The sequence below is a fragment of the Aulostomus chinensis genome, chromosome 7 (assembly GCF_037954235.1).
Source record: "Aulostomus chinensis isolate RoL2024-O1b breed Wild chromosome 7, RoL_Achi_v1.0, whole genome shotgun sequence".
Lineage (NCBI taxonomy): Eukaryota > Metazoa > Chordata > Actinopteri > Syngnathiformes > Aulostomidae > Aulostomus > Aulostomus chinensis.
Window position 1 is genome coordinate 19,300,236 of NC_141326.1, and position 22,566 is coordinate 19,322,801.

The 22,566-nt window shown below is 40.3% G+C and overlaps 2 protein-coding genes across 3 annotated transcripts; one reads left to right on the top strand and one right to left on the bottom strand.

The window, feature by feature from the left end:
• The first annotated feature begins 261 nt into the window (after positions 1-261).
• Positions 262-15,436, top strand: alpk3a (alpha-kinase 3a). Its single transcript, XM_086208985.1, has 15 exons — positions 262-305; positions 1,131-1,241; positions 1,537-1,810; positions 2,460-2,581; positions 3,408-3,525; positions 3,632-4,946; positions 7,901-10,319; positions 10,514-10,661; positions 11,170-11,297; positions 11,387-11,422; positions 11,517-11,791; positions 11,890-11,978; positions 12,060-12,277; positions 12,850-12,898; positions 12,986-15,436. The coding sequence occupies exons 3-15, from the start codon at positions 1,671-1,673 to the stop codon at positions 13,374-13,376; spliced, it is 5,448 nt and encodes a 1,815-aa protein (XP_086065111.1). The 5' UTR covers positions 262-305; positions 1,131-1,241; positions 1,537-1,670; the 3' UTR covers positions 13,377-15,436.
• On the bottom strand, positions 14,701-22,217 carry slc28a1 (solute carrier family 28 member 1). 2 transcript variants are annotated; one of them, XM_086208987.1, is made up of 21 exons: positions 22,144-22,217; positions 21,832-21,911; positions 21,641-21,754; positions 21,454-21,567; positions 21,308-21,384; positions 20,931-21,022; positions 20,658-20,847; positions 20,434-20,575; positions 20,098-20,211; positions 18,900-18,974; positions 18,729-18,809; positions 18,560-18,640; positions 18,326-18,451; positions 17,852-17,982; positions 17,577-17,745; positions 17,195-17,392; positions 17,035-17,116; positions 16,863-16,961; positions 16,669-16,771; positions 15,946-16,000; positions 14,701-14,935 (listed from the first exon to the last, which is right to left on the bottom strand). In XM_086208987.1, exons 1-21 carry the CDS (start codon positions 22,145-22,147, stop codon positions 14,834-14,836), a joined length of 2,229 nt encoding a protein of 742 aa, XP_086065113.1. In that variant the 5' UTR covers positions 22,148-22,217; the 3' UTR covers positions 14,701-14,833. The 2 variants fall into 2 exon arrangements, 1 of the variants encoding a protein (XP_086065113.1); XR_015117093.1 differs by lacking the exons at positions 14,701-14,935; positions 15,946-16,000 and having other exon boundaries at positions 16,752-16,771; positions 16,863-16,942.
• Between the last annotated feature and the right edge of the window lie 349 nt (positions 22,218-22,566).

Below are 22,566 nucleotides of genomic sequence, written 5' to 3' on the forward strand. Positions count from 1 at the left end.
GGAATAGGCGTGGAAACGTGTTACCTTAAAGCTTAAAATAGAAACGCAATTTGATGAACGTCGTAGAGCCTCTCGCTTGTTACACAAGAAGTCCTCCGTTAGGGAAATGCACGTAGTGCCACTTTGTCTATCATTACGGTAATAAGTGTTTTGGCGCATTTTCAGTCTCCTCAGTGACTGGCAGAGTTAGTGATTGAAAGCCATAAAGTTAAAAGTTTGCTTTAATAACTGGGTAAACTCTTGCTGTGTTCCTAGAGATCCATTATCCTTTTATGAGATTTCTAGCAAGCAATGTATGAGCAGAAGTAAGTAAACATATTATTGAATGATGGTTATGATGCCTTCTCATGCCCATTTTTGTCACACAAAATCATACAAGACCTTTACAACATACGCTCAAATGCATTCTACATAGTTTGCACAGAAATTCATTGATTTTTTTTTCTTTGTATTCATACTTTAAACTTACAAGTTTTTGAAAATGTATTTAACCTAAAAACCTCACTAGTGTTTGCGGACACAGATTTAGTAGCAGTAACTCTTCGATGTAGATAAACAGTACAAGACAGAACACATGTTTTGAATTTGTGTTAATTGTTATAAAATCACTGACAAAATTCATGGAAGAGCTGGCATAAAGTTAGCAGTGTGCCATGACATCAATAACAACCGTAAATCACTAGCTTACCGTATAGATTGTGGCAGCTGAGCCTGTTTTTGTCTTATTGATATGAAATTTGAGGAGCAAGCAAACGTCTCACTATGTTTTGACCATGTGTTGCAATACGAAGCGAGGGGAGACCGCCCTTTAGCGACTCTTGAGCAAACCGTAGGACGTAGATCAGAGCACGTCATCTGCTACATCATGACCCGTACTCTTCAGACAAGTTTTGGAAGTTTAAATTCAGTCCCTTGCAGTGTTTGATCAAGACTGGACACTGTTTTTCCAACTTTCCTAGATGAATCAACACAAAGCAATGATATTATTTACAGTATCACCACTGGTAAAATGTGGATTTTCTTTTAAGGAATTTGTGTTTACTTCAGTAAACAGTTTAGTTTTTGGACTGCTTCGTTAAGTCTTAAGTGAAGTTTCGGAAAATCTGATGTGCTCTTGCACCTATTTGTAGGCCTGCTAAAAATAGGGCCCTGCTGGCAACACATGCGTGGCTATGATAGGCAGTTCCAGAGATTCTCTTCACAGACTCAGGCTCCAAAGAAACACTGACAACATCTCAATGGTAAGTTGGAAAATTTACCAAGTTTTGTAACGACCAAGAAAAATGTGAATTGCATGCAGAACTCTTAGTAGTCAATGACATATCCTTGGTTTATGTTCGATCACTAACAGCCCTTCCACCACCTGATAGTTGAAACTATTTATAACTTGCTCCAGTTCAAGTGCTGTGCTTGGTCAGAAAGGACAAGCACTGACTCTGATTTGTGTTGTACAACTCATATACTTCATTCTTTCTTTTAGTTTTACTGAACAGGTTTATTTACTAAAATCCATGTGGGTTTTTCTTTCCACTCTAGGGTTTTTCACATTAGTAATTCAACTCTGAACTGGTGCGCTAACAAGCTGGGGACGTTACCAAGGAGTAGTTATATAGTATTGGTCGTACAGTTATCGTGGATCTTACATTTTTGGTGAAACGCTACGGTGGACAATGACTTCCAGGAGGCCAATGACTCGCTCTTTTTCTGCCAATGGGAGGACAAGCAGCTTCAGTGAAGACGAGGGCAGCTCTGCCAATGGGCGCTCAGAAATCCGCAACACCTACCTCTCAAATGTTAGGCCTGAGAACAGGTAAACAGACTCTGTGACCTATAATTTGTAAATTTGTCTTCAAAAAAACAGATTTTTATTGTGTGGCGGTGAAGAAAAAGAATATCAAGGCAAAACACAACAATCTAATACTGCAAACTTACATTATTTTAGTTGGGAAGAAAAAGCCATTCAATCTGTGGGTTCCTTTTGTTCAAGGGGACAGCTGATATTACATTATCTTATTTGGATGGGTTCCACAGATCTCAGTTAACCATTAACATTTGCCTCCTCTCTGAATAGCTATTCAAGGTATTCTCACTACAGGCCAACGAGGTAAACCATATTTTTGAAACATTCCTCCCAACTAACATCTTAACCACACAATCGGGTTTACTTCGAGAATGAAACCTACACAAGTTTTAACAGTCATGTAAGTGTCCAGTTTGTCCAATGTTGCACTCAGTTTTAGTGATCAACATTGATTTTTTTTCCCCGTTGGATTGAAATCTTTGTTTTCTTTGACCTCTCACAAGTCTGTGTCGCCCTTTTCATATTCTCCTCACTACCAGAAATTTCCATTAACATCCTCTCTGGTTTATTAAACAAGTAATTGGAATGTACTGCACAGTTGTGAGGAGGTTACTGACGCGAAAACCACTGTCACTAATGTTTTAATGACACCTTCCAGGAGCACACTGTGCAGCGTCATGGCTCAGCTGACCGAGGACATACAGCCATCGTTTGAGACCACCCTAAAATCAAAAGCGGTGTCAGAGAACTGCAATGTGAAGTTCACCTGTGTCGTATCAGGTCAGCTTACTCGTAATGGCATGTCGGAGTAGCTGCATCTTTTCGTACTGTTTGGAAGATGAAGAGACCTTGTGCATGTAATTATTTTTCTATTTTTTTAATGTAATAGTAGTGGATAACTGACAAACGTGCATAATTGCTTATCACATTGGGTGAGAATGTAGCACCCATTAATATAAGCCAAATAACTAATAGCATGATAATTTTAGATTTCCTGATGTAATAAAACTAAAAAATATACATTTCTGAACCAATAATGTAGTAAGTTATATAACTTCTTTACCAAATATGATTACTGATTAAATTATTAGCTGAATGAAAATGTAATAACAGGAGGAAATAATATAAGAATATAAAAAGTACTTAATGTACTGTGTATCACTTCATGTAAGTTCACTTAACACATTTTCATATAGAAGAATGTTACTCCGTCATTGTTTCATAAATTCTGGTAAGTTATTACATCATCATCTATTTTACTCCTATTTTAAATCTAATATGACATTACTAGAAGTACTATTGCATCAGCCGCTTCCAAAATACAAATTAAAGTACTTTATTCTTTCAGAAAGGCCTCTGCAGGCAGATTGAGTTACCGCAGCTGTTCTCCTGTGCGTCACAGCATCACAAACCAAAACACTTTCATCCCAAAGGCTTCAGTCAAATACTGCATTGACACCACTGAAATTTATGAGCGAATATTCCTCACTGTAACTAAATATTTACCGCTGCAGTCACACCTGGAGAACAAACATGCCTGTCAGATTTTGACACTATGAGTGATGTGACTACAGAGTTGTTTACTCAAGTTAATCTATTTTTCTAGGTTACCCTGCTCCAGAACTGAAATGGTATAAAGATGACATGGAAATGGACCGCTACTGTGGACTCCCTAAGTATGAAATTCACCGAAATGGAAAAACTCATACCCTCCATATTTACAAGTATGTAACACAACCATGCGAATATGATCTCTATGTACATTTTTAGTTTCTGTGAATGCGGTTTAAATGGCTATGAAACCCTATTAATCAGCAATTCTTTTTTCAGCTGCACATTGGATGATGCAGCCATCTACCAGGCCTCAGCCAGCAATAGCAAAGGTATTGTTTCCTGTTCGGGTGTTTTAGAGGTTGGCACCATGAACGAGTTCAAGATCCACCAGAGGTTCTTTGCCAAGCTGAAACAGAAGGCAGATAAGAAAAAGAAAGATTTGGAAGCACAGAACAAAAATGAGGATAAAGAAAACATTCAAAAACAAAAACCACAGGTTAGCCCTGAACGTCCCCAAAGAAAGCGGCCCATTCCACAACCAGAGCAGATCCAAGCAATCACGGAGCCTGAGGCTGTGGAGCAGTTGGGGGCTGCTGCAGAAGTCAATGGAGTCAGCGCTGAGGTCAAAGAAACAGGCCCTGTGCCACCCAGCGTTCCAGATAAGGAGATACCTCCATTCGAGGACACCTTGGCCAAAAAGAAAATAAAGATTGCAAATGGTGTAGACACCGCAGGTAGCAGCAGCAGCAGCAGCAGCAGCAGCAGCAGCAGAAGCCACATGATGGGGAATGGAGGGGAAAACTGTTATGATGGAGGAATCAGTCTGGCACAGTTTCTAGCAGAGACTCTTCAGTCCCAGGTTGTTGAGGAGAAACAGAACCAATTTCGAGTGGAAACCCCTAAAGAGATGGATACAACTACTGTAAATGCCAGCAAAGAAAAAGAAGAAGAGAGGAAGCAAAAAGAAAGAGAGGAACAAGAGAAAGCACTAGAAAGGGAGTGGGAGAGAGAAGGAGAGTTAAAGGTAGAGAGTGAGAAAGAAAGAGAAAGGCTGTCAGAAATCTCACAGGCAGCAGCTCAACCTAAACAACGATCAGAGGTCAAGCATCACAAGAAGGCTAAGGATAAGGATCATGATCATCATAACATTCAGACTTCCATCTCTTCTATGCTCCACTCAGTGAAAGACTTCTTCTTCGGTAAAGGTAAGAAGGACTCTCATGACCCCATGGAAAACAAAGAGAAAGAGTTTCCTGGTTCAATGCAGTCTCCGCAATCGCAAACACCCCCATCTTATCGGCTGCAACTGAAGCAGCATCCAGAAATGAACAAATCTCCCTTCGATGAAGTTGTACCTATGGAAACTGAAAAGCAAAGTGCGAATATCGAACAAAAGTCACTGCAGACCTTAAGGCCACATGGAGATAGTCCACACATAGACATGCAACCAGCAGATCAATTACCCCCTGAGAGTGTGGAAGAGCAAATAGACCAGGTTGATGCTGGGGAAGCCATGGAGGTGTCTGTGGGGCCAGAGGTCAGTGGTGCGGATGAAGAAAAGTCATTGTCTGAGCTTCAAGTTGTCAAAGAGGTACGTACAAATGGTCTTGAAGAGCAGTTGGTTGTCACATATGTACGTGTGTGTGTGTGTGTGTGTTGTACATATATCTATATACATATATGTATGTGTGTCTGTGTGTGTGTACATGTATCGTGTCTATATATATATATATATATATATATATATATATACACACACTCCTGTGACAAGATAGTGAGCAAGATGAGAACTGAATCAAGAGCCAAATCCTAAACTAATTTACAGAGTACAGTTTGTGTTACTGTTGTCATAAATGTGTTACTAAAGCACAATTAGACTGTGAAAGTCCTTAACAACACTGGACTCATGGAATGAGTCAACCCTGCCGGACTGGATTTTATTGCATTAATACCCCTCGAGAGCAGCAAGTAAAACAAGAAGTCTGTAGGAGAAATGAGGAACTACAAGCAAGGTTGACTTGTACTGAATGTATGTGTGTATGTGGGGTGGGGGATGTTGTGACTCTACCCGCCACACCGTAGAATATGTTAATGTTGATAGTGATGCGTGGGACACCAGTGAATCAGAGAAAATGATGAAACCCAAATTCCAGAAGTGCCTCTCGTGTAACAACAAGGGTTTGCATGACAGAAGTGTGTGTGTGGGTGCGTGTGTGGGCGCATGTGAGCGAAGGTCTCAGCGTGAAAGGAGGGCCTCAATAATTTAGACACATTCCTCAGTGCCCCCCCCCCCTTCCGCCCTCATATCTTAAAATAAACCCTTGTCTGGACAAGTAGAAGGCAGTACTCGTCTGGTTTGTGGTTGTCACACTTGGGGAATTACGCTCTGATAAAATAGGAAAGATGGTGGTGACAGCATGCTTGTTGTATCTGAGCTGATTCAGACTGTGACTTAGACACTTTTTGTTTTAGGATTTTCAAAAAGAAAAAAAATCCTAAAACAAAGGTAATGATGCAAGTCAAGGGCAATGGTTAGCACACGGGATCTCCACAGTCCAAAGACATCAAGAGAGGACGAGGCTGATTGATACTCTAAATTGACTGTAGGTGTGACTGTGAGTGTGAATGGTTGTCTGTCTCTATGTGTTGGCCCTGTGATGGACTGGTGACCTGTCCAGGGTGAACCCCGCCTCTCGCCTAAAGGCTGCTGAGATGGATGGATGGATGGATAAATGCAAGTCAATGACTATGCAATTTAATCTGAAGTTTCACATGTTTTTCTTCAGTTTTTTTTTAAAAAAGACACAAATTATCATCTGGACATGGAGTCTCAGATTTTGCTGCATTTGTCTTTGTTGATGCCAGAGTCTTATATTTGAGTTAGAATCTAGAAGTGCATATGAAAAGTAATTGTTCTCTAGATATTATTTTATTCGACACTCCTCTCTGCGTGAAGCTCTAACATACATTCAAACCTGTGAGAAACTCTTGATTGCATACTTAATTTCAACTTCCATGTGTGGTGTTGCAATTCTGCACCATTCCAAAGAAAAGGCAGACAAAAGTTACATTCTAAAATTTTAAGCAAGCATTATGAGGATTCTTGTAAAATCTGAGTTGCTTTTTTAATTTTAATTTTGTTTACATATCTTAATCTGTAAGTTACATCACTAAACACTGATGCAGATATTTGCAGGATTTTTTTATGGATTGAGCAATAGTGATCTCACTTGATGCGTGTGATATGTAGGAAAGGGAACTGAAGTCACCGCGTTCAACCTCAGTCCACCTGCAGAGTGACTGAATTGCCATAATGTGGAACTGCTGTGGAAGTCATATAATGTTAAAGCTACATGAATGAGTATTTGAAGGAAGTTAAATTATTGAACAAAACACTTTTTCTCCCAGGTTTGACACACCACACCTCTCTATTTACACACACAAGCGCAGTGATGACCACAGCTTTGTTTTTAGACTGAACGTGACACCGGTTCCCTTCCATCGAAAGCAGCAACTTCTTTTTTTCTTAGCAGTCACTGTCGGCCAAAACATGTTGTCACGAGGCAACATGTGGATCCTTTAGTCTTCTGCCTTTATTCTCAGGGTGTAAACTACGCAAAGAGTGGTGAGGGGAAAACCCGCTATACTAAGTACAGGTTGAAACCATAAATCCTTTCCACGTTCTATTTTGAATGTTTTTTTTTCCTGAAATCTTTTTGGGAGATTTTCTGTTTAATTTATTTCCTCAACAGATTGATGATTAATCCAAATGTGCAGGAGGAGTTTCGTGAATCATTAATGTGTTATAAATGCTGTCAGTCATTTAATGGCTCAAGCAATCTTTGTGTTAACAGGACACCTGCTTGTGGGAATTCCCCAAGGCTTAGTTTAAGAGCAGAACACACACTCAAACACAGAGATGTTTTGACCCTTTCTCTCCCCTCTCAGTAAGAATACCAATTTATTAGCTTAAACTTACAGGCAATTCTATAATTAGCATTCATTTGGGGTGACATTTTGTCCTGAATGCGGCATTTATCTGCATTCTTGCTTGCGTAAACACAGCTACCTTTGCATGTGACATGAGGAATGGAAGCTCCTAAAATAAATTGACAGGTCATAAAACACACAATTGATTGAGAAGGGATTTTTTTTTTTCTACGAGGACAAACTTTTAATCTTCCAACAAAGATGTAACTTAGACGTACTAAATTGCTTTTGCCGTCTGTCAGGGATGTAAAACTGCATTGCAAATTTGTTGGAATCCGTCCTATTGATTTACGAGAGAGAGAGAGAGAGAGAGAAGCAGGTCTCGGTCTAAAAACGTTGCGCTGTTAAAGGTCATTGCCATGGGTTTGCTGTAATAAAGCATGCTAAAACAGGGCATGTTTTTGCATTTTGTTGTTGGATATATATCTGCAAATAACATAGAGTTTTAAAATATTTTCATGCTGAAAATGATCAGTATAAAGCATGTTTTTCATTTTGCAATGAGGTACACTGCAATGAGGTACTAAAATGATTTATTTGTTTTCTTTCCATCAGGCTGAAGAGAAAGATTCTCAGGTGGTTTTGGGTATCAGCGTTGTTCCTTTCCACCAACCAGATTCAGATTGCCTGATGGTTTCACCACAGCTTAATCACCAGGCTGCAAAGGAGGAGTTTTTACCCACTGCAGATATATCTGTTTTGCCACAGACAGGAACTATTAACGATGAAGAACACCCTCCTACATTTAGTTTGAAAGATAACCGGGTTCCCCCTTACAGTATTATCTCAGCAGCAGGAGCAGAGGGTCATTGTGAAGCACCAACTGAGACTTTTCAAGGCGGGGAGTTTAGTGCTGATACGAAGGGCAATGAAGGAGAACCTGATGTGGACTGTTCTTCCAATAAGTTACATGAGGAAGAGAAAGCTGAAGTGAAATTTAAAAAAGTGCTATGTTCACACATAAACAGATCTGAGGTGAAAGAATTAGCACCATGTTCACTGGAAGTGAGAATTGAGACTGGAGAATCTGAAGCACCAGTTCTTTTACCTCTGTCCTCCTCCATAGAGTTGCACACTTTTGAGACACATTGTGCAAAAGAAGAGGCCGAATGTACATCTCTGACTCAGGAAATGAATGTAGGATTTCCACCCACTGTAGCCACAGAAATGGGTGACCTAAAAACACAGCAAGCTCTTACCGCTTTTACAGCAATTGAAAGCAAAGACAGCCACACACAAAGTTTAATAGAGAGGTCAAAATCAGAGCTCAGAAGCAGTGAGGAGCCGAGTGAATTAAAAGAGGTGTTGATTTGTGTTTTAGAGAAAGGTTTTGAAGATAATTTATGTAACAAAGTAAAAGAACAAGAGGAGTTGAGTCTAGTGCAGAGGAGCGCTGAAGCAGACAATGAGAGCTTCAAGTTTGAAATGGAGACTGGCAAGAAATTTCCAGCAGAGCAGTTGGATGAATCAGAGATCCAAACAGAAGCTCAAAACAAGGAGGGTAATTGTATTGTTTTGGATGAGCCTGGTAATGTTGCACACCAAGATGAGAAACAGGCGTGTTTGCCCTCAGGGAAAGTTCCGCAAATCGAAATATCTTTGCGTATGGCGGACAGCACAAACCTAAAACCACTAGCGCCTGATTTAATCCCAAACGAACATGTTGCAATCCCAAAAATCAATATCATGGAGCCAGAAATCAAGGAGTTCACTCTGCCTCTAACTATTTTGGCACTCGATAAGACAGAATCAAAACAAGCTATTGTGAAAAACCATGATGCAACAGAGGTAATGATCCAAGACCAGCAAGATTCCCCAGGTTTGCTGCCTATTCAGAAAGGTATGCAGAATGATTCTAACCTTTCATCTACAGGGAACGTAAAGGAAGTTGTGCAATTGGAAAACAAAGCAGACACAGTTGAGCAGGAGCAGATAAGCAGGAGAGACAGTGAACAGCTCCCTCAGATGAACAGTGCATTAATTCCTACTATCAATGTTTCATGTAGTGATGACAGGGAGGATGAGGCATTTAGAAACACCCATGTCTCGGATACCCTTCAGCCTTTTGAAACACCAGCAGTTCCTTTGTTTGTGGTCCCACCCATCTCTGTCACTTGTCACGAGAGTGACTACGAACCCAAAGAGCCCACTCAGTGTGAGTGGACAGAAACCAAAACGTCCTCTGACAAACAAAGGGGAATAAAACTTAACGTTAACAATAAAGTGACTTCAAAACCTGAAAAAGCACAAAATCAGGAGGAAATAGAGGACAGGACAGAGAACCCTCCCTCTAACTTACACGAAACCCCAAAACAGAAGGTTGATGAAAATGTGCCATCATTCAACAGAGCAGAAGACAGCATTGTCCCTGAAATACAGAAAGCAAAACCCCTTAAAGAGGCCAAGATTGAGAATTCTGTTACTGTTGAAGACCTGCTGAAAAGTAGGTCATCTGTTGAGAGACTGAGCTTCAAGCCTCCGGCACATCCATCATTAAGTCCAGCCAGTCTCCGTAAATTCATGTCCAAAGCTACTCCTGATTCAGAAAATGACTCTGTGAATGAGAGGGTAGAGGAAGATTTAAGTGGCGGATCAACACCAACATCATCCCTCTCCTGTGAAAGTAGTCCTCGTCTGAAACGAAGGGATAGTCTGTCACTCATACGCTCGGCCACACCTGAGGAGCTGGCCTCCGGAGCTCGCCGCAAGATCTTCATACCTAAAACTAAAGAAGATGGAGATGTCAGTGCACCAGACACTCAAAACAAGAAGGAGACACCCTACATGTCACCTAGCCAGGCTCGCAGAGCAGCATTACTCCAAGCACCCATGGGACAAAGCACCCCACCCATGGAGAGGCGCTCACCGCTACTCAGCCGTAGAAAAGCCACACTGGAGGTGCCGAAATTTGTGGAGGAGACTCCCCCAGAGGAGCCAGCCAAACCTCCTGAGAAGAAGCTCGACCCACTGAAAGGTGAGGTCCTTCTTTCTATCTTGTTTTTAATCACAGTATTATGTTGTTTTATATATATTTGTATCTTTAAGGATTGAAAATGTGACATAACAGTAATAGTTTTGAGTGTGACTTTGCATACTTTAAAGTCTGACAACCCCTGAGCATTGATGGTTTAACATTAGTAAGACTCCTGGACTGGTCTGTGCCAACAGCTCCCCAAGTCATCCGTAAGATCCGGGGGGAACCCTTCCCAGATGCCTCGGGACACCTGAAGCTGTGGTGCCAGTTTTTCAATGTACTCAGTGACTCCACCATAAAGTGGTACAGAGATGAGGAGGAAATTTTAGAGGTGAAGAGAAGGTAAATCCCTGTCTTGTCCTACAACTTCAACACTCCTGTGTCACATATTACCAGCTTTGCTTTGTTGTCAGGATTAACATAATATTTGCTGCTATTATTCAGAGGATTTCCATTTAGCATGACTGGGATTTAAACAGAACAGATATGGAATAAATGATGCTTGAAGGATAAACAGGATTTAATTGGGCCTTAGAGGGCATCCCACGGCCGTCTGTCATTCTCAGATTCTCACTGCTGAGATTTGGAGCTCATGTGACTATGATCCCCACAGCTGTGACACAGAAACTGGCTAGACACCGAAAGTGTAACCCGACACAATATTTTTTTCCATCTTCAGGAGGCATCAAAAGTCTATATATGTGCTAACGGTTGCTGTGTCAGCAGAAGGCTGCCGCGCACCTCCATCATCTGTGTCACAGTGACACCTTGTGGGCTATTGTAGTCACTGATGATGAGGAAAATTGGTAAGATCAAGATATGTTTTTTACATTTATATGTGTTTTTCAAGTGGAGGAGATGAGAGCCAGGTAGCACTGGCTATTGTTCTGGCATCAAATCAAGACTGTGGCGTGTACGGTTGTTCCATCAAGAATGAATACGGGACTGATACCACTGACTTCCTCCTCAGTGCAGACAGTAAGTTACAACATTCCAAATTCCAAATTAAGTAGGACATAATAATTCCAGTTGGGCTTTTGTGAGTTTTTGTGTTTTTTCATTCACAGTTCTCTCTGAGATACTACTCAAAGATGATTTAGAAAGTAAGTAGTTTGTCAGTTATGTATTGCAGCCAACATTTTTAGTCGTGTTTTTAATGACTCTCTCCTTCTAAATATTGATTTCCATATCCTTCAGTCGGTGAGGAGATTGAGATGACTCCGCTGCTATTCACCAAAGGTCTGGCCAATTCTGGCAACTGGGGCGACAAGTACTTTGGCCGCATCATGACCGAGGCGGTGCACGTTGGCGAGGGTAGCAGCCATAAATCCAGCAGAGTGAAGGTTATTTACGGCCTGAATCCTGTCTTCGAGTCTGGAAGTACTTGCATTATGAAGGTTCAAAATCCCATCGCCTATGGCACCAAACAGGAGAACAACCTCGCAGAGAGAAATCTAGCAATTACTAAACAAGTGAGTGGTCTTAGATGTATTGTTGAAGAGTCACTGTTAAATTGATTTATAGAGATTATAAGAATTCATCTGCTCCACTGAATTATTTCTGTTGCCAGGAATGCAAAGTCCAAAACATGATTCGAGAATACTGTAAAATCTTTACCGCTGAAGCAAGAGACATTGAAAACTTTGGCTCTTCACTGGAGTAAGTACCACTCTGAGAATTCCCTCCTACCAATAACATACAGCAGCTGCTTGTGATCATAGTATTTTTTTGTGCCCACAGAGTGATTCCCCTGTACCTGATGTACCGGCCTGCAAACTCAGTGCCGTATGCCAGAGTGGAGGCTGATCTCGAGGGCAACTTCTTCAAATATTGTGTGATGGATCCTAAAGGCAAACTGCTGACAGAAAGTTTCTCCGAGATTGAACAGAAATGCTGCACCTTCCAGCACTGGATCCACCAGTGGACGCACGGCAACTTACTGGTCACTCGGCTGGAGGGTAAGCCACACATACAGTTTATGAGCCCTTCTAAAAATCTACAAATCTTCTTTCTATTTCCAACACAAAGCCCACAAATGATATATATGTGCCTCAGTGTTTCCTCATTGTTAAAGGCCCCCATCAAAAAACACACCTAGTTTTTCAGCTGCTTATTTAGCATGTGAATTACGAGCTCAATCTAACTCTTAAAGTTTGGATTGTAAATGAAAAAATATCCTGCCAAGGTTTCCTGACTAATCCAACTTGACAATAATAACAGAAACTGCTAGTGTTTATTAAAGTGTAGAGAGAGTTTTAACTTGAAGTCCATTTCAACTCACATGAAGGGTGCCTCATTAAAAATACTAAAGAATGTCCTGACTATATTCTCACTAACCCCACTTGAATTTATTTATAAAAGACACACACAACAGGAGATAAAGAGAAAAACATTGCCAGTATTTTAACTGGACCAGTTTTTTCATCAGAATATTATACAAATATTGACATATGGCGTATGGCTAAGACAGAACTATTTTAGGACACTGTACCAATTCATACTAATGCTCCTATGTGATTTATGTTTTCAGGTGTTGAAATGAAGATAACTAATATTAGAGTTGTGACCAAGTCACCAGGGTTAGTATCTTGATCACGATATCCAAGTGTTAGAGGTTATTTGCTATTAGAGTGGCTGCGCTAAAGACGGTGTCCCCTGTATTTCAGATACCAAGGTCTAACAGACTCAGGCTCTCCTGAAGTATTTGAACAGTTCCTGACCCAACATCAGTGCAACTACTACTGTGGACTCCTCAGCCTACGCCCGTTGAAGAGTTCAGATACTCCGCAGTCCAGCAAAATGAAGGGCTCCAGGAGCCCCCTGCTCAACCGCAAGTTAAATTCAGGTAGCCCTCAGCTGCAGCGTAAGGGAACCAGCCCTCAGCTGCAGCGTAAGGGAACCAGCCCTCAGCTGCAGCGTAAGGGAACCAGCCCTCAGGTGCCTAGAAAGACGAATAGTAGCCCAAAGGTCCCTAGAAAAGCCCAGGAGACAGAAGACAGTGAATCAGGCAATAAGCTCAAGCCTGCAGAAACTCTTGATGTGCTTGAAATGAGGTAGGGAAAAGGTGCTTTTTATGTCAAGTAAGGTTTTATAGCGTTCTGTGGTTTAGCGTGACCTGTTTCGTTCCAGTTACCAAATCCAGCAAGAACTTGATGAAAAGAAAAGGAAGTTTGTGGGACAGACTTGTCCTACAGAGTTACTGTGAATAATAATGAGACCACCATCTCCCAGCTCGTTGGTTAACGTTTTACTGTAGTTAATAGCTTTATGAGTGTGTGGAGTCACTTGATGGGGAAAGGGCTCTATCCTTACAGCTCAGCAAAATCAGTGTTTTCAACTTGTAAACACAAGGCCATGTTAAAGTTGGTGTTCCTCTTTTACATAGTTGGTTTAAACACTTGCCTGAGAATCTTATCAGCTCCACAAGAGGACAAACAAGCAATGTTGATGTGCAAAAAAAACAAAAACAACTTGTGAAATGTGCAGTCCCATCTTTGTCAAGGAGGTCATGTGACCACCATCATGTCTGTTTGTTAGCGTATCTCTAAAAGTACCAAATGTATTTTGATTGAACTTGGTGGAAAGATAGACAATATTAAATGGGACAAGTGATTACATTTTGGAGGCGATCTAGATCAATTTGTAGCTCCTGGATCCTGAGGAGGCCTTCAGTAGGAAGTAACTACTAGTGGTATTTTCCTCCTGGGCGGAGGTACACCCTCTCTGAGTGTTTTCTAGTTGGAGAGATATCAACGTGTTAGTGTTTCGATTGATACCGTGAAGGTATGAACTCTGCATGAACAGCCACAGACGTGACGGAGGTCATGTAACTACACTTGCATGTTCATCTGTGATGTACCGTCTGTGTGTCAGGCTTCATGTTTATCCTGGAGATGGTTTTTCATTGCTGGCATTACAACCGCCTTTACAAGCATTTCTATACGTGTTCAAAAATTACACAGCACGTCTGAGCTCATGTTGACAAGCACTGCTCGGTTATTTGTTGGGTCAAAAGAATTTGTGTTCACTTTTTTTTGCATTTCTTTTAGAAGTGAGTTCTCTGTTTAGTATTGTTTGTGAACTAGCTTTAACTGTCTATCGGCCCTAAAGCGAAGGGGCTTTCAGATCAACTCTTTTAACTACACAGGCTCACTGACGTGCAAACACCCACCCAGCAACAACAAAATCTACTGAACAAGTTCCACAATGTTATCTGGACCTGACCCATGGACAGTGGAATAAGAGCGAAGTAACCAAAAGAGCAGATTCAGGACTTTGTGTCACGCTCCTCACATGCACCTATCATGGTCCTCAGCTGATCAACAGAGCCAATTGTTATAACAGCCGGTCAGTTGTAACCACAAAAAGTTATTGTGTTGGCTTTTTTTTTAAATAAGTTGTTCGGACCGCATGGACTTTGCAACAGAAAAGGAATTCAATCTGTTCAGTTCTCTTGTGACACTGCAACAAGCAGATTGTTAAATTCCAGCAGGAGTCATTTCCTTTTTTTTTGTCTAAAATAATGCTGTAGAAGTAGCAGGAGAGAATTCCAACACTGAATCTCTGGTTAATGATAAATGAGTCTTCAAATGAGCCACTTTCAGACTCCAGCTGTCCTATGAAAAAAAAAAAAGAAAAAAGAATGTGGTTGGTTGCATGAGGATTTGTTTATGAAAAAAAACAACTCAATTAGAAAAAAAAATACATTTTTGAAATATTTGTCAGTGAATTGTGATCAGCAGATAATGGAGAGACAGTGTCATTGTAAGGTCATGCAAACAACTCCTGTGTGTATGTGTACATAAAGTCAAAGGACTAAATCTTGTAAGTGATGTGAAACAAAAATGTGTGTGCGAGCAAGTGAGCGAGTAACTGACAATGAAGGATAAATGTGTTTATATTGTCTTTGGTATGTTACACCATGTCGGCTAATTTCTTTTTTTTTTTTAATAAAAGTGTAAAACAGTTGTGTTCAAGTTTGATTTCCATTCACATTTTTTTTATTTTCTCTTAAACGATGACTTTATGTAAATGATCAATAATGTTATACAGTTTATTCAAACATATTTACATTCATCAAACCTGCTGACATTTCCTGAGGTATATATATTTTTACGGCAAGTGCTTTTAACCCCTTTGCTTTAAAAAAAAAAAGCCGCCATCATTATTCATTTACAATATTATACACGAAAGGCACATTTATCTCTAAAACAAATGCATATACTGTGCAAAAAGTAAAAACTTACAAAGGTATTTGTCTACAGGAGCATGTTGCGTTCACTTAGGTAAAAGAAATCTGCTCAGATTTTCTGAATTAACAACTCAATCATCTCATTATTTCAGACAAGCAGCAAACTGCAAATACACGAGTCCCTTATATCTCACTACAATGCGACAAGCTTGGTTATTGTGTTTCTACATTAAGTGCTGACTAGTAGACTCATACAGTAGATTGTAAGATTTAGAGTTTCTGCAGCTTCATTTTTACACACTACAACAAACAGAGATGAGGAAAGACAAGTAAGTAAACTATAAGGAAAAAGGACACAGACATTTGCTCCCTCTACGGACAAAGTGTCACATTTTTACCACAACACTGACAGCAGTTTGAGAAAAACAGACTGACGTTGGCTACTGTGCTCCATGATCCTTCAAAGGAGATGTTGGTCCCGTTTACAGTGCTGCAAGAGAATGAATGTGAGATGTTTGTAACTTTACTACAAAGATACATGAAGAACTTTTTGGGAAATTTTTGCCTCCTTCAGAGCCAGACAAGATTATAGACACCCTTCTCTCCTCTAGCTGACCACTAGTTAGCTTAGTACAATGACTGGCAGTGAATGGGCATGTTAGCATACTTAAGTCATAAGTTATCAAATACTTTTTACTCCAAGCGGTCTTTACCTGCACTAACAGAACTAGGATTGTAAATAACACTGGCTATGAGATGTAAAATTCCATGACATTGTAATTTTACAATCAGACACAAGCAGAACTTCTTTCCTGACTGAGCGCATGTTGACGATTACAAGAGTGACTGCTGTACTGATCATTGCAGGCCTCGTGGGAGAGAAGATGCTTTTGGACAAACCAAGATCGAGATCAGTATGCTAACACACACCACTCACTGTGCTAAGCTAATCGGCAATCAGTTGCTCTCTCTTGGTCTCAGCTCCCTACTGCAAACACAGAGGGAGGGTAGCTATCTTCTTGTCTGGCTCTAGGGAGGATGGCAAATATGTGTATTTTCCCCAAAGTTGCTATGTTCCTTTAATTGGTCTGTTAATGATGTGTGTCGCTGATGTTTAATGGTTTTAATCCAACCTCTAATTAACATGTAAATGCTTACTTTTTAAAGAGATCATTACAGCAGGTTAGTACGTCAACATCTGTGGCATTAAAAGTAGATGTCTTGAACACCTCAACGCAGTCAGGAGGAACAAAGAGGATCCCTGGGAGACAAAATGAGAGCTACTCCATTAACCTGCATTACAGGGTGCTTTGTAAAGAAGAACTGAGATGTAAAAATTCAAAAGCTCCTACCTGCTATACAGGCATTGACAAGAGAAACACAAGTCCCTGTGATCATAGCTCTAAGCACCAGAGTTGAAATATCACCCCTTCTGGATGGACATATGGAGGCTTTGATGAGACAAAATCCTGCGTTAATGAGACAGTAAAGACATAAAAAGTGATGGGATGGTAAAATACTTACATAGGCCTCCAATCACGATGCCAAGAGAGCTGAAGTTGGCAAATCCACAAAGAGCGTAAGTGGTGATTATTTCTGATCGGACCTGCAACAACAGGCGGAGAAAATTATTTACAGCACATATAATTTACACTTTCAACGCCATCGACGAACATTTACTCACAGAAATCCACTGTCTTTGACCTCCAACAATTTCATCCAGTCCACTGAGTCTGTTGTCTTTCAGTTCAGACAGTTTCTCATAGGCCACAAACTCATTGAGGAAAAGCTTTGTGCCAATGAGTTGGGCAACAGTGAAGCTCTCCTCATACGGCACTCCCATCATGAAGGCCACGGGCATGAACACGTATGAGCAAATTAACTACATAGACAAAAATACATAGCATTAGATGTTGTTTTTGAATTTGCAACACAAGAAAGCTAGAACTGTGAACATATATAGATGTAATCGAGCCAAATTCAATTAAGAAAGGGAAGCATGCATAAATTCAGCCAACAAAAAGCTCGCAATCAAGTGTCTCTATCACTGTCCTGTCAAAACCTACCTGAAAAGTGATGGAAGGATAACCCACCATGCCTCCGAGCCAACTCAAAGCTTGATTTATAAAACCAAGGATGGCAAGAAAAGATATTAAGTTTGCTGCGATGTTGGCGACAAGACCTATTGATGCAGATGCCCCACTGCTAGCAGCCTCCAAAATGTTCTGCTCATCTCTGGAGTTAAAAAAAAAAAAAAAAAAAAGTTATTTAATGAAATAAAGCAGAGGGCATGAAACAAAAGATTAAACATGAAGTTAGTTAGTTAGTTAGTTGTACTCACCCACAAGCCACTTTGACATTCTCATTGGACTTGAAGGGACTCTCTTCTGTCTCGGGGTAAGACAGTTTAGAGATGGCCAACGCACAAGGAGCAGCCATAACAGAGGCTGATATCAAGGAAGACGCATCAATCTGCAAAACACGTGATGGAGGCACGGTCATCAGTTAACAGATGTTAAATGTTCAGCAAGTTAATTCTCTTATCCCCAAAACCTGAAACTGCCCACATTAAAAAAAAAAAAAAAAAAAATGGCTCCAATAAATTATAACTTACTGGTCTAAAAATGTAGAACATGACTATCAGTATGTATTTTTCCATTTTATTAAGTTGTCTCACAACTTCATACAATTTAAGAATTTCTGGTCGGATCCACAGTGAAAAACTTTTTTTCCTGTCTATTTTTTTTTTAACTTGGTGGAGATATAAGCTCTGCAAAATGCCTTTTCAGCAATTGTATGAAAACAACTGTCTCACCCCAAATGAGATAAAAGCTCCCATGACACTGCCAGCAATCGTGGCGAACCCTCCAGTCATAACAGCATGAATCTCAGATTTGGTCATGTCCTTCAAATAGGGTCGAATCAGTAGCGGTGCTTCGGTCTAATGCAGGAAAAGGAACATTTTTATCTGCACTTATGAATGTACACTTCATATGGTGGAAAGAAATGATCAATCAATTGTGGTTCAAAGACCTTGTCCAGATTTTACCTGTCCAACAAATATATTGCCTGCCACGCTCAAGGTCTCGGTGGGGGAGGTTCCCATCGTTATCTGCATGAGCCACGAGATCTGCATGGGCGAAAACACATTGTTCCACTCAGATGTATTCACTCAGCCTACAACGCTGTCAGGTTCTAGTTTTTTTGTCTTTGTTTACCTTCAGAATGAGCCACTGCATTATGCCCAAAAAGTAAAGCACTGACATCACGCTGCTGAAGAAGACAACAATAGGCAGAGCCTGCAAGAGGGAATCAGAGTTAAAGACATGAATAGCTCACATCAGTTGACCATGTATATTGTGTTATATATCATCCGCACATTCACCCACTTGAAAGGCGAAAATGTCTGCGATCAAATCCCCAAAAACAAATGATGACCCTTCTTTGGTGTAGTCCAGGAATATCTACAATTACAAGACAAAGATAAAACAGGCGTCTCAGTATTATTTCAAATACTTTTTACCCTAATGATGTGTCTTACTCATGAAAGTATTACTCCTTAATATATAACAAATCAGTCAGTGGACGAACTCCTCATTGAATACTGATTACCAGACCACATGTCAGTGTATACAGCTGATTCCACTCTTGCGTGACCCAAGAATAATGGTGAAACTCGTGATAAGGTCACTCCAACGATAAGCAGGTTGATCCACACAGTTACGGAATATCGTGCCCTGGTACGTAGATAAGGAACACAAGTGTGTAGTGCAAAACAAGAGTTTGAGGATGATGCGTGATGGTTTTGGTGCTGCAGGATAGAGCTTTCTCTATTATTTGTATTTGTCACTCTCAAAATCATGCAACACATCTGACTTACTTGAATTTATCAGGGCCTGAGCCCGGAGGCACTCCGGGGCGAAGACCCTATTAAGTTTGCTCGTTTGTATTTATTCTTCCCTGTCTTTAAAGCAACAGTGTAAATGGCCAGTGCTGATCATGAGGATTCTGACACTCATAAATTCAGTGTATGCTGAGCCTTTGAAGCAATCATCAGCTATATATCGAATACGTTTTATCATAAACTTCATCCTCTTTCCCAAATATAAATATTTTTTTATCACAGACTTAATTTTTTTTATATAATAAACAGATGAATATTCATTAAGTTTGTTACAAAAATAATGAAAAATACACACAAAATTACCAAGTAAAATACCAAAAAATAGCAAAAAATAAATCATACAAAAAAACAGGGAAAAATAATAGGGCCTGAGCCAGAAGTGCCTTCGGGCTCAGGCCCTAATCAATGAATAAAAGGGATGGGAGATTGTAGTACTTCCTTAGCCTACACACACGTTCATACAGTAGGATATTCTTTATCAGCACGTACGCCATTGTAAATGTCCACATTTCCCAAAACAAAACTGATTAAATCTAAATTAACCATAAAGTGGGTTGTGAAAGGGAGCAGCATTCATATGTATTCCCCAGTGTCACGTAGATCCTGACAGCCTAAAATGGAATATTGTATATTGTATATGTCAATTCTGAATTGTTTTTGTTAGATATAAAAAAGAAAAATACCTGCACTTGTTTTCCGAGCCACTTGAAAGCTACAAGCCCAGGCTGAGTTCTTATAACAAAAAGGCCGATACAGAACTGCAACCCGAGACCCCAAAAGACGGGCCTCCATGTCACCTAACAAAAAGACAAAGAAAAGTTTATCTATTCAGGAAAAGTATTGTGTTTTTGTAAGGGAGAAATCTGTCTTAAGCTTAAGATGATAGAAGTACAAGGCCGACTGATATCCCGTCTCAATAACAGTAACAGACCGGAGATAAGTTGAGAGATAAGAGACATTTCATAACAGTCGTTGCAACAGTCATTCTTCCTCACTGAATGAGTCAGTGAAAAACTCACCTCCGTCCTGTGTGCTGAGAAGATGAATATGAGCAGGATGAACATGCACACACCTCCGAATGAGATGAGCTGCTCAGGACGTTGGCTTGTGTCGAGAACGATCCAGACCACCAGCAGAGCCACAGCAGCCCCCATGAAAACCCTGTAAAAACACAATAAAAAGACCCACCTTCCCTCATGAGAAGACCAGAGGCAACGCGACCGATAAGAGGACACCCACTCACCATTTCATCCATCTCAGGTTATTCTTAAAGCACAGCACAGCTGGTGTGAAACACTGACTGATGCTCTTGCCCTTGTACTCCTTTATGAGTTCGTAGGATTTGGCGACAACAGCCAAACTGGTCAGGACCACGAGAGCGACGGCCCTCTGGAAATCCAAAACACAGGCTGCGATGAAAAAGGCCACATAACCTAGAGATGAAATAGAGTGATGATTAAGCTGTCGTCACAGTGTTCAGAAGAAATATTGAAATGCATTTGTTTACTGTCGTTACCTGCTCCGAGTATTCCCAGCACAATGCATTTGAATGTTTTGGAGTGAGCTTTTATGTAATCCTCTGTGGCATTTATCGGCTTGGAAACGTGACTAAAGAGCAGAAAACAACAGATTTTGAGTTCAGTTTTATATTTCCACCTCTTTATTCACTTTTCGGTTACAGATAATTACCCAAAGACTTTTGTGTTTTTGTAGTAACTACAGCAGTACGTTTATAGAAACCAGTAGCACAGATTTCACCGTGTTGATTATACACATGTTTATGTATATAAACACAAGGTCAGTTTTGTAGAGGCATAGGGACGCGCACCCGCTGTAGTAGATACACAATAACGCATTGGCAAATAAAGCATAAATGCAATTAAACTGACACACCTCAGGTATGTCCTCAGTCCCTTTTTAGATTTCTTAGTCAGCTCTTCGATGTTGCTGTACTCAGGTGTGTTGTCCTCCTGTGAAAATTCATTTAGGTTATGTCATTGAATTAATAGAATAATTTCTGCAATCCAAATACTACATACCTCAATTTCAAATACATGAGTTTCCCTGCCATTTCCACTGGATTTGGTTACACTTTTCGTTTGGATGTTGTTGGTTTCCTGACTTTTGATGCTGCTCTCAGTTGCGTTGTCCGCCTACAAAAATGCAATTAAGCTGTTTTATCTGATGAGTAGAATTTATATTTTGTAAAATCACAACAATACGTACCTCAATTCTAAGTGCATAGTTGTCCACACCATTTTTGTTGTCCTGAGTTACATTCTTCGTTTGGATTCTGTCACTTTCCTGACTTTTGACACTGCTACACTCACTTATGATGTCCTATGATGTGAAAATTCAGTCAGACGATCTTATCAAATTAATAAGATACACATGAACACAAGCTCCATGATACATACCATAATTTCATATGCATGGTTGTCCATGCCTTTTCCATTGGCCTGGGTGACATTGTTCTGTTGGATGTTGTCAATTTCCTCTGAAAAACAGAAACATGGTTCACGTCTACGCAGCAGTGAGCAACCACCAGGAATACCGCCTATCTAACAAGCTGCATTTCTATGTCCTCCACGGTGTAAAATGATTGGAAAAGTAAGTCCATGGATTTCTTATCGCTTATCTCAAAGAAGAGAAATGGTGCACAAAAATACCAGTTCACAACTGCAAAAACAACCAGCTCATTTCAAGGCAAAGCAGAGCTAATGGCTTACTCATTGTTCTTCCTCCTAATCCCAGTTGTCAAATGCTGCACTGTAAACTCAACTGTGGGAGAAAGAAAAAAAACCTACTCTGCCCACTTTCAAACATCTCATCGTTAATTAACAGACACAAGAAGTACAGGGCGGTGAGATGATACAACTGAAATGATTTAATAAACCTTCCAGAGACAGACGGGATCAAGTTTGTCATCTTGCAAGTCACTGAAGCAAAACCTGATAAGATATGAGTTCCTGCCAAGTGCTTCCTTTGAAATCCAACATCAGGCATGCAATAAAAGTGAATTAATCTGCGATATCTTATCTGGAGGGGGTATGCTTCTCTTATTCTCAATTAAAGACATAAGAAAGTCCCATAAATATAATTGTAGTCTTTTGAACAAATACAATTTGACACAAAAACAAATTTTCCTTTCT

Coding starts and splice junctions, on each gene's coding strand:
- slc28a1 (XM_086208987.1), bottom strand. Junction 17,393..17,576: donor ATCCTTCCATCACTTTTCAG/GTAGGTTTTGAC, acceptor TTGTCTATGTAG/TTAATTTGCTCATACGTGTT. Junction 16,962..17,034: donor CATCGTGATTGGAGGCCTAT/GTAAGTATTTTA, acceptor GTCTCATCAAAG/CCTCCATATGTCCATCCAGA.
- alpk3a (XM_086208985.1), top strand. CDS start 1,671: ATGACTTCCAGGAGGCCAATGACTCGCTCTTTTTCTGCCAATGGGAGG. Junction 4,947..7,900: donor AGCTTCAAGTTGTCAAAGAG/GTACGTACAAAT, acceptor TCTTTCCATCAG/GCTGAAGAGAAAGATTCTCA. Junction 11,423..11,516: donor ACTCAAAGATGATTTAGAAA/GTAAGTAGTTTG, acceptor CATATCCTTCAG/TCGGTGAGGAGATTGAGATG.